We start from the raw sequence: 12,173 nt of genomic DNA on the forward strand, positions 1-12,173 counted from the left end.
AGACGACTCACCAAGTCAGACCGAAGGTCTTCTCATTGACCCCAGACACAAAAATGAAGGAATTAAGAAAATTCTCTCTGTAAAAACCCTTCGGACACCGCCTGAAAGGGCCACGTCATCGAGACATTATTTTAACGAAAATCAAATCATTTTTGGAGATATCCTTTTTTTTTTAATGAGTATTAAGTGAATAAGCCAATGAAAAACAATTCTTCATACAAGAATATTTTAATGAAAAGCAAATGATTTTAGGAGGTATCTCATCTGGGTTTTATGTTAAAATGTCTACTCAGTAATAACGCCATTTAATAAAAATTCTTTATACACGAATATTTAGCGAAAATCAAATAATTTGAGAAGCTATCTTATCTGGTGGTTATGTTAAATTGTATACATAATGAAGACGCCACTAAAAACAATTCTTTATAAAAGAATATTTCACGAAAATCAAATAATTTTAAAAGATATTTCATCTGGATTTTATGTTAAAAAGCATACTTACGGAAAACGCTACTGAAAAAATTCTTTATACATGAATATTTGAACAAAAATAAAAAAGAAATAGAGGATTTCTGGTGGTTATGTTAAATGGTATACTTATTGAAGACGCCACTGAAAAAACAAAAGAATATCTTTGCAACGAAAATAATATTTTACTGAAAAAAGTCTCGAATTTCTTCCACTGTTAAAATGTCCCTGTAAACATAACGACCCATTGAAATATACCTTCTTTTATCAAAAGTACAAACCTAATAAAAAAAAATTACTGTGCACTACGAAACCATCTATTTTTTCAGTGATACAATAAATATCAATTAAAAATTATCATGACTAAAATAACTTTATTGTATTGATTTTTTTAACACATGACTCACCAGCTGATCTTATGTTTCAGAATGAGTCATATTTTTTACGTGAGAAACGGTTTCTCTTTAAAATTGACTAATTAATTATTTTATTTATCTATTTATTTATTCTCTGAATACATAAACATGAAAGCAAACTGTAATTAATTAGATATATAATGAAAAAGACACGAAGGCCAAATATAATGATTAAAATTACGTTTTAAACAGAGAACAAGAGTAATTGAACACAAGCGCTCTTATTGAATGCACCTGTTCTCAAAGTTGAACTCCGAAAATATATTTTTTGAATAAACTCGCAAATATATTTCCCGAGTACATTCCCGAATGTATTCTGTGAATAATCGTCTAACTGTATTCTTGGAATAACATTTCAAATGCAGTTATTTTAATATAGTTTTGGAGGATCTATGAATAAATCACTGGAAGCGTATTTCACATACACAGATAGTTGTATTCCTTGACTATATCTCGAATTGAATTCCTTCAATAAATTAACAAATGAATTCTTGGAACAGACCTTAAAATTTACTCTCTGAATGTATTTCGTGAACAAATACATGAATGTATTATTCGACTTGAATTTTAAGAGTATTTTATGAATGCACTCATAAATAGAGTCCTTTAATAAATCCATAAATATATTCCATACATAATTCATAAATGTATTCCACGAATAAAGTCATGAGTATATTCCTTGGATAAACACCTAAATCCATTCTTTGAGTAACACCTTACGTAAATATGCTCTTGAAAATATTCTACAACTTGGATATGCTTCTTAAACTCTTAAGTATTTTAAAAACTCCTTGAATGGATTCACTAAACTCTTGAGTATATTCTACAAACAAAATAATATTTTAAAACTCCCTGAATGGACTCCTTAAATTCTTAAGTACGTTCTACGAACAAAATAATATTTTAAAACTAATTCTAATTAAAGTACGACCTTATTGCGAACCATGAAACAATGGAAACCAAGAATGCGCCATCGCTCTTTTAGTTATTATTTTTTTTATTTTCCCAGACCTCTAGGATGAATAATTGAATTCATGAGAAAATGTTCTCATTAAGAGCTATGGAACATTAATTATGGCACACAAAGGACGCGTTTCCAGTCGTTAATAAAGGGTTCATCTTGCTCATCATAACAATAAGTCTATGTATCTTCCATGGCTGGAGAAATATCGTTTTATGATACATAGGACGCTTATAACTAACTTCAGGTTTGAATATTGTTGAAGCGATTCGCATAACTCCAACCTCACATTTTCTTAAATATCATATTAGTCTTAGGAAAGTCCATCCAGGATTAGACAGTTTACAGCAGAACTGCTCTCATCTTACCCTTAAAACAATGTACTCATCATCATCATTAAGCTACAGTATAATGAAGACGGAGGCATCTGAACCCAGGTGCACTCGAGCTCACCTCAACAAAAAATTAAAAAATATAACGCAATATTATCATATTAATAATATTGGAAGTGGCGTTATAGAGCTTTCCCTTCCCTATCATAGTTTGCAACAGTACAGGACCAAAGCTCATGGGAAAATGGACCAAAAAGTCATCTAACGATCAATAACTTGGTGTTAAAATAGTAACACATAGACCTATAATTCTGCCTTTGCGAGAAAACATTACTCATTCTACAAATGGGACATTTTCGTGCATAATAACCTACATTCTGTGAAGTCTTTGAAACTACAAATAATATCAAATACGTATTGCACGAAAATTTCCAGAGGACACTGAATTAAAAGCATATCTCTCGAATCAATAGTTCAGAAGGTTGAACATCGAACCGCAAAAAGAAGCATAAACCTTTGAACATTGCACCGTAAAAAGATGCATAAACCTTTAAGTGTTTCCAAGCAAAAACATGAATTATATAATGCAAATTACTTCTTCACAATTAAAAAAAAAAAAAAAAAAAAAGTCATTCACCAGTTCCACACCATAGAAACGCATAGGCCTAAACTCCTTTCAAGACGAAAATTTTAAGGGTAACATTTTCTTCATTAAAGTAAGAGTACTAAAACTAAATCTATTATGAAGACATATCGACACAATATATAATGAAATATCAAGTTACGTAGATAAATGAATTTCATTCCCTTGTATTAACTGTGCAAAAAATTTAAACGAATTTCTGCTTCATCGAGTTCATGTGGAACTTGGCCAAGAGGGAATAGAATGACTGCCTCAATCGATACGTACTTTGATGTCGTGATATCAACGCGCTCTCTCTCTCTCTCTCTCTCTCTCTCTCTCTCTCTCTCTCTCTCTCTTTCTGCTTCAGTATTCTCCATCTCTTATTCTCGTCCATCTGGAACGTTTATTTATGCGTGGATGTGCTAAAAGATTCTCTGTCCTGAACAGTATTATACTTCAGTGGAGTTAAGTCTATCTTGTATCTTTATGCGAGCTTGCTTTAAATCAGGGGTGTCAAACTCATTTTGGTTCAGGGGCCACATACAGTCCATCTGATCTCTAGTGGGCCGGACCAGTAAAATAATTGCAAAATAAACTTTGTTATCTCCAAATATATAGCTTTGTTTTCAGTAGGCTACTATGCTTTATCACTCAGCCTACAATGGATCTATATTAGCTTATTGCACATATATTCACAGAGAAGCCAATGTAAATAAAATATTTTCAGTTTCATTAACAATTTTTTTTTAATGGATATCTTTTTACATCTGACCATCTGAAGTTAACTCACCACACTAATCTCAAGAGGGAGCTATGAAGAAAGTTAGCATCCTGCCTTAAAAATGTAAATGTGCACATTTATGAAAAATAAAATACAATTAACAAACATAAAAGTTATAGCAGTGCAAGAACATTAAGATTAGACTACATCAGATCAAACAGTTTTGTAGGCTAGGCCTACTGAAGGTGTGAATGAAACCAGAGTAATCTTATTTTCAAAGAACTGTATTTTTCATACTCCAAACACTTGTGAATATTAGTAATTAGGCCCAGGCCTCCATGCTAATTAACATCCCATCCCACTCTCTCTCTCTCACCAAAATCTATCGGCTGCTACTAGCTCCTGACACTTGGCATCTTTTAGCATTCACAAGTACATCAATATCAGGTTTTAAATCCTGAGTAGCAACACATTTCACAATGTCATTCAAGTGTCCATTTGTTAACCTTGAGCCCTTTTGTTTTATTGAGGTTCATTACAGAGAACGCCTGTTCACACAGATAGGTAGTCCCAAACATGGATAAAATCTTTGCAGCCAGGGATGTTAATTTAGGTACCCTGGCAAGAGATATTGATAAAACGTATCCAAGCCCACTGACGCAAATTTCTGCTTCATATTGGAATCACATTGCAAGTCAATTACCTCGAGTTGGATATCAGCAGGCATATCAGAAGCCTTGACTGTAAATGGCGAGCGAAAAAATGCAAATTCATTTTCAAGTTCACTAAAGATCTGAAACCTCCGCTCAAACTCTTGCAACAATCCTGTTATTTTGTCTTTGTATTGATCCAAATCAGGATTAAGACCAGTCACATGCATAGCTGTGAGACATGGAAAATGAGAGGTGTCACCGTTAGACAGCTGTGTCTCCCAAAGTGACAATTTCAACTTGAATGATCGTATGTTTTCATAATACTGAGTGACAACTTTTTTGCGGCCCTGCAACATTTTGTTAAGATTATTGAGATGCTGTGTAATATCCACCATAAAGGCAAGATCCTGCACCCATTCTAGGCATTTAAGTTCCTTTACTGGGTTGCCCTTTTTCTCCATGAACTGTCCAATTTCCTCTCTTAATTCAAAGAAGCGCTTCAGTACGGCACCTCGGCTTAACCACCGTACTTCAGTGTGGTATGGCAGGCCAGCTGGAATGTCATTATCACTGAGAAAACAGTCAAACTGACGGTGATTCAAACCTCGTGCTCTAATGAAATTTACAGTTTGCACAACCACACTCATAACATGATCCATTTTTAGTGTTTTGCAGCACAACGCTTCCTGATGCAAAATACAATGAAATGTCCAAAAGTCTTGTCCTCCATTCGTGGCCTGCACTTTCTCTCTGAACTTTGTTGCAACACCTGCCATTCTCCCAACCATTGATGGGGCGCCATCTGTAGCCAAGCTGACAGCACGGGACCAGTCCACCTGGCCTTGTCCAGCACTCTAATGAGAGAGCTGAAAATGTCATTTGCTGTTGTAGTGTCCTTCATAGGCACCAACTCAAGGAACTCCTCAGTGATGGTCAAAGTCTCATCAACACCACGAATAAATATGGCCAGTTGAGCAACATCTGTAACATCTGTGCTCTCATCAATTGCAACTGAAAATGCAATAAATGACTTGATTTTGTCATTCATTTGCAGGCCCAAGTCTCCTGAGAGATCTTCAACCCTATCTGCAACAGTGTTCCTTGATACACTAATGTTGGCAAAGGCAGGTCTCTCTTCAGGGCACACAACTTCTGCAGCCTTCAGCATGCATGTTTTCACGAACTCACCATCAGAAAATGGCTTGGATGCTTGCACCAACTCGTTAGCAATAAGGTAGCTAGCTTTCACTGCTGCATCACTGACCTCACGGCTGCGAGTAAATGCAGACTGCCGTTTCTTCAGACCAGTTAATAATTCGTTTATCTTCTCTTTTCTTAGTTGTCCTTGCAAATGATGATATTTTTCTTCATGATGAGTCTCATAGTGGCGCCGAATATTATATTCTTTGAGCACTGAAACTTGTTTATTACATACCAAGCACACTGGTTTTGTATTCAACTCTGTGAATAAATAATACTGAGTCCATTTTTCCTGGAAAACTCTGCACTCTGTGTCCACTTTTCTTCTTTTGACAAAGACATTTTGGTAATGGGGGGTGTCAGTCGAATTTCTCGGACCATGCAAGATAAGATGCTTGGGTGAAAGAAATGACTACCAGACTGCCCAAGTTATGTGCAGCAGCAGCAGCAGCAGTAACAGCTCCTGTTGGGGCAATCGTCGATAAACTCGTACGTGTATGGAACAGGGATCGCCGTACGGAAAAAGATCAGACTACACTCGAATCACAGAACGCAGTTCCGGTTTTTTTTTTTTTTTTTTTTTTAGAGAGATGTTGAGATTATGCTACATGGTACAGGCAGTATGATACATGGTACGTACATAGACCCTCATTTATGATACATGTACCATAATTATGGTGCGCATGGCAACCCTGCCGCCAGCTCAAGGTGTCAGTGAGTGAAGCTATCTAGCGATGTGATTGGTGGAAACTAAGTTTTGATCTAAACTTGGCTGCAAAGCGCTAAAATGAATAAATAAATTGGTAAATAAATAGATAAATATATAAAAAACGAATTAAAAAATATATAAGTAGATGAATGAATGAATAGATAAGTAGGTGAATAAATAAAGAAATAATAAATAGAAAAAAATTTGACAAATAAAATGACAAATAAATAAAAATACTGTATTGTGAGGTGTGTGTGTGCATGTTTGTTTTTTGTTTGTGTGTACATACACACATTCATCAGCAGTTCATATATGAAGAGAGAAAAGAGAAATCATATCCTGAAAATTAAAATTAAATTCTGATACTCTATTTAATTTGCATCAAAATTAAAAAGCAAATATGATGATGAAAGTTTGATTTGATCTTTTAGGTCTTTTTTACAATCGGGCGTGCGGATAGTTGGGTACACGACGGTTATAGAATCTGTACAGAGTTCACTTGAATTTCATAAAACTATATAATTACATAATCAGTAGGCTAGCTCTAACAATGCAGTTTATATTTTGAAAAATCAGTACACAACCTAAGTTAACGTATAAACAACTTTCAACGTCATATATATATATATATATATATATATATATATATATATATATATATATATATATATATATTATTATTTTTTTTACATCCTCAGAAATTTATTCCCTACAAGTCCTGGGCCGGGATTAAACCATCTCGCGGGCTGGATCCGCCCATGGGCCGTATGTTTGACACCCTGCTTTAAATGGTAAACGTAAGATGTATTATATCTCTGTTTCGCACATACCTTTAATAACTCTCTCTCTCTCTCTCTCTCTAGCTCTTTCACACCTTTTGTAACTTTTCTGGCACCTTAATCTGAGAACACAACGAAAGGCGTGGGTCTGGAAGCACACTGCCATGACTTCGCAAAAAGCTCCCCTCCCCTTCCCTCCATCATCCACCCCGACCCCACATTGCCCAACCCGCCCATTCCTCCTCCCCCGCCTCCTCTTTTTCTTCTTCTTCTTCTTCTTCTTCTGGTCCTTTCCATTAGCTCGTGCATGTGTTCAAATTGCGTGTCTGTCGCACCAGCAATGAATCCCTCGTCTTCTTTCCCGTTTTCTTCTTTCTTTCTCTTATCCTTCTGTCTTTTCTTCTTGCATTCAAGGTCAGGCCGCCACTCACCGTGTATCCTGTCTGAGCTGACTCTTTTTCGTTATTATTACGCTGTTATTCATGTTCATTGTCCCCCTTTTTTTTTGTTTTGTTGTGTTTGCGAGACCCTGCGCTTCCCCGTACCTCCATTGCAGTGCAATCAGAATGCTGTAATCATTAAAGTCCCGGGGTCACACAGTTCACTATATCCGCTGACAAACACATACACACACACACACACACACACACACACACACACACACACATATATATATATATATATATATATATATATATATATATATGCATACACATTCTACGCATTTGCTCGTAGAGTGGATGAATCAGAGGGTGTGCACCTTTGACCTTCCGGTTCTAAAGCAATTCATTTGGGATGAGGTTGCTAGCTCCAGGCCCTTCTATCCTCTCTGGTTGCGACCCAAAACATTCAACAAAACATCAGGGTCCTACCTATTCAATAGTTATGTCAACAGAACACAATGGATTTTTCAGGAAACAGGCCAAAGTCGTTCCCCCTCCGTGCAATCGAACACTGGTCTCCCATGATGTGAGGCTAAGTTGAATCCTTCGTACTGGTTATTAGAGTCTGTGTGCGTGCGTGCGCGCGCGCGAGCGTGTATGTGCGTGCGTGTGTGAATTTCCAACGAATAAATGTACCACGCATCTCCTACAATATAAAATCTAAACAGCAATCAACGTGCATGCATGAGCATTACGCATGCAAACTTGAATGTATGTATGGTGAATTACACAGAGTCCATTTAATTCCAAAACAATGGAACATCAAAAATGAGCGAACACCCATATATTCTATACTTTCGATTCGTTTCGTAATGCATCAGTCAATCAGACATGCCCTAATCAGGCACCAATTAGCGAGTCGTGTAATACGCTCCCAATTATCAGGCAGGGATTAAATGAATGCGGAGGGGAGGGGGAGAGACAGCGATTGCTAATAAGAATAAGCTTATATAACTAAATTACTCATTAAAAACAAAAGTTCATTTGTGTTTCGTACGCTCGCTTTAGAGAGAGAGAGAGAGAGAGAGAGAGAGAGAGAGAGAGAGAGAGAGAGAGAGAGAGAGAGAGAGAGAGAATTCGCCTGGTTTCGTTGTGTGTTCGAGTAGGGTAAGCTCAGTATTAGGCAGCCTCTCTCAGGAAATCTTTATTGAACAAAATATCACTGTTGGCACGCGATGACGCCTGTTATTCTGTGAAGGCCGACGGCACAAGCAACTTACTGACCTACTCTAGCCTAGGATAGAAGAAAAAAAAAGTATAAGGCCTTCAAATCGAAGAAAGCGATAGACCAAACCTAGCCTAGAGAGTAGACCTAATGAGAAAGCACCGAGGAATGGTTAAAAAAAAAAAAAGGAGGGACTTTGATACCGAGGTGACGGACCCGCCTTTTGACAGATGGAAGACTATTAAAAAATTGAGGAAAACAAAAGCAATGGTAGAAGTGAAAAAAGCTGATCTATTGTTAATTGGAACAGCTGGACGACAGGAAGAACACTGGAGAGAGAGAGAGAGAGAGAGAGAGAGAGAGAGAGAGAGAGAGAGAGAGAGAGAGAGAGAGATGGTAAATTGGTATGGAAGAGAAATATACACTGCAGAAAAGTTTAACACTGTAGCTGTGTGTGGGAGAGAGAGAGAGAGAGAGAGAGAGAGAGAGAGAGAGAGAGAGAGAGAGAGAGAGAGAGAGAGAGAGAAAATGATGATGAGAGTGTGCTGAGCATGAAAGAGAAATCTGTACCACAATGAAAGTTTGAATTCATAAGAGAGAGAGAGAGAGAGAGAGAGAGAGAGAGAGAGAGAGAGAGAGAGAGAGATGATGAGCAGTACTGCTACAATATTGTAGACGTAGTATGAAAGAGAAATCTGTACAACAATGAAAGTTTGAATTCATAAGAGAGAGAGAGAGAGAGAGAGAGAGAGAGAGAGAGAGAGAGAGAGAGAGAGGATAATTTGTACCCCAACAAGAGTATAAAGCTTAAATCGCAGCGGTGTGGAAAGAGACAGAGAGGAGGAGAGATTCTCTACACCCTCAGACAATTAATCTAGGTTATTATAAAGATTTTATACAACACCTGAGCGTGGACCCCGATTTGTATGCCTGGCTGGGAAGCAATTAGACCGATGTATGCGTGTGTCCTTGCATGTAAATCCGGTAGCCAGAGAGGTACGTGTTTGTGCGCTGGTGAGGAGAACTTGCCCTCGTGTGTGTACACATGTATGTGTACTTGCATAAGTGAGAACGAGTGTGTAGCCGTGTTTGTTGAGGCGTTGCGGATGTTGATGCTCGAATGTTTAGGAGCGGATGCAATGCTGACTTAAAGCACCTCTGCTTTGCTTAAATTTCCTCCCACTTATTTCTCAGCTGTCGTTTTTTTTAACCCGTAGATTTGTTTGTTGGTTTGTCTTAATCTGTCTACTTTTCTCTTCGTTCTTTATTTTCATTTTTTTTTCGTCTCTTCGTTCGTTAGAGGCAGTCTATCCCGTGAAAGATTGCTTGGCAAATCATCACGTCATTTAGGACAGCTCTCTGATAACGTGAATAAAAATAATAATGAAATTGAAAGAAAAAGACTCATTAGCGCAATGTGTGCATCTGTTTACAAAAAAATATATAAATAAATTTCAATAACGGGTCTTGTCCTCCTGTTATCAACTGGAACGTGATTGCTCGTCGATTTCTGTCAATGAAGAAAACATCAAAACTATTTTAAGAATACAGCCATTTTGATAAGATAAGGGCACGCTAACAATAATAACGGAAAAAGTGAATGTGACAGTATTTGTAGGATGATAAAATACTGACGTATTTCATCCCCAAAATGCTTATTTAGCCTAAAAAATGGTGATGGCGTCACGTGGTCTGAATTGTCGACGGCCGAGGGCGAGGAGAGAGGGGGCGAGCTAGCGAGCGAATCCGCTCTCGATATTACTGACAAGTTCCCGCCAATATATCGATTCCCTGCTTCTGCTTATCTGCGTGTGGATGATTTCTCGGTTGCCATCGTGGTTATCGGCGTTGCTATTACTTCCCCGTTATTAATGGCTGTGTTAATAATGATAATCTTATCATGTGTTAAGCGTGATAAACTTGTCATTAGCTATACTGCCTGCATTCTCGTTATTAATACCAGTGCTTTTAGGACCGGAGATTGTTCTGATATGAGAGAGAGAGAGAGAGAGAGAGAGAGAGAGAGAGAGAGAGAGAGAGAGAGAGAGAGAGAGAGAGAGGATCTGCCCTCTATTTCTCTCTCATCATCATACTAATGCATAATCATTAATTAAGCAAAATTGTATCAATATTTAAAGACCTGGGACAAGGAATAATTCAGTACCTTTCCTAGGTACTTAATAGAAACTCCTTACCTAACAACGCGGTCTCTTTGTCACCTACCTTTACATTTAAATCAACTAGCACAACCACCCTGTGTCTCTTTCGCTTCCAGTGCGAATCTACAGTACACACACACATATACGCACACACATACAAACACACACACTCTCTCTCTTTCTCTCTCTCGCGCACACACACACACGCACACATATACGCACACACATACAAACACACACACTCTCTCTCTCTCGCGCGCGCGCGTACACACACACACACACACATAAAACACAGTGCCTAAAAGATTACAAGCCCAAACCACCGCCATTCTGAGACTTGAAGAAGCAGAAAGCAAGCAAAAGGGAGAAGGTAGATATTCCAGGAATTCCCAAAGGATACCCAACTCACATCTAGGGATACGGTACATTCCCAAAATGAGATATATTATCTACCAATTTTCCTTCCCTCTCACTCTTTCAGGAGACAAGGAGGAGGGTGGAGTGAGTACAACAGTTTCCTCCACCAATCAAGTTGGCTTCACTGTGACACATTTGGGATTATCACTGGACCCCCACGGACTGTTGTAAGTTTCAGCAATGGCTAACGAAGCTGCAAGTGCCACCAGCATCTGGCAGTCACTTGTGGTCCTCCATCCAAGTACTGACCACACTTAAAGCTGTTCAACTTCACTGACTGATAAGCCAGAAATGTAATGAATATGTTCGCGATCAGCTGAGGGAATATCGAATTTTTTTGGGGTTACTCGTGGTGGTTGGCACTCCTTATTCTCCCTAAACCTTTTATTTATTTACCTTTTATTATCATCCTCAAGTCCTTGTTTTAGGTACTCCAGCCTCTAGGGAAATAATAGCGTAGCCTCTTATAATATATATATATATATATATATATATATATATATATATATATATATATATATATATATATATATATATATATATATACATAATATAACATATATTCTGTACTCTCATCGTCCTCGCATCGGCAATGAACCGGTATGACCTTTTAGAATAGGACACCGAACCCCACGCAGCTGTGGTGCATTGTTGGTAGTCTGTTGATTCGAAAAGCCTAAGTAATTAAATTCTCTCTGGTTAGTCTGCAGATAATATAGGCAACTCCTCACTGGTCTTATTGTACACACCATTCCATCCTACGTTCCAGCAGATACCAAGGGGACATTGCAAACACGAGAGTCAATCTTGCTGATTAGACCTTTATGGTCCTTGACTTTGAGAATGTGGAGTTGCTGACCTTCCTCTGTTTTCTGATCGGTCTGACTTACCTCCTTTGAAGGGCCGGATTTATGAGCAGGATTTATCGTTCAGGAAGACGAGTCCGTCGACGTGTTGTATTTTCTGTGGAGATAGCGGACGAAACTGTTATCCTAAAAAATAGAATTTCTTTTCTTCCCGTCTTTGGTTGCATGTAGAGGCTGGGAGCATCTTTGTTTGCATGCAGAGGCTGGGAGCATCTTTGTTTGCATGCAGAGGCTGGGAGCATATCTGTTTGTTTGGGAG

At 37.9% G+C, this 12,173-nt stretch overlaps 2 protein-coding genes across 2 annotated transcripts; both read right to left on the reverse strand.

Annotated features, from left to right (window-relative positions):
* Positions 1-4,127: 4,127 nt before the first annotated feature.
* LOC136834642 (general transcription factor II-I repeat domain-containing protein 2B-like) lies at positions 4,128-4,835 on the reverse strand. The gene has a single exon (XM_067097224.1). It carries the CDS (start codon positions 4,833-4,835, stop codon positions 4,128-4,130), a length of 708 nt encoding a protein of 235 aa, XP_066953325.1.
* A 2-nt stretch (positions 4,836-4,837) lies between these two features.
* On the reverse strand, positions 4,838-11,835 carry LOC136834643 (general transcription factor II-I repeat domain-containing protein 2A-like). The gene is made up of 2 exons (XM_067097225.1): positions 11,811-11,835; positions 4,838-5,637 (listed from the first exon to the last, which is right to left on the reverse strand). The coding sequence occupies exons 1-2, from the start codon at positions 11,833-11,835 to the stop codon at positions 4,838-4,840; spliced, it is 825 nt and encodes a 274-aa protein (XP_066953326.1).
* Positions 11,836-12,173: the final 338 nt, after the last annotated feature.

This window comes from Macrobrachium rosenbergii, chromosome 54 (genome assembly GCF_040412425.1).
Source record: "Macrobrachium rosenbergii isolate ZJJX-2024 chromosome 54, ASM4041242v1, whole genome shotgun sequence".
In the NCBI taxonomy this organism is placed as follows: domain Eukaryota; kingdom Metazoa; phylum Arthropoda; class Malacostraca; order Decapoda; family Palaemonidae; genus Macrobrachium; species Macrobrachium rosenbergii.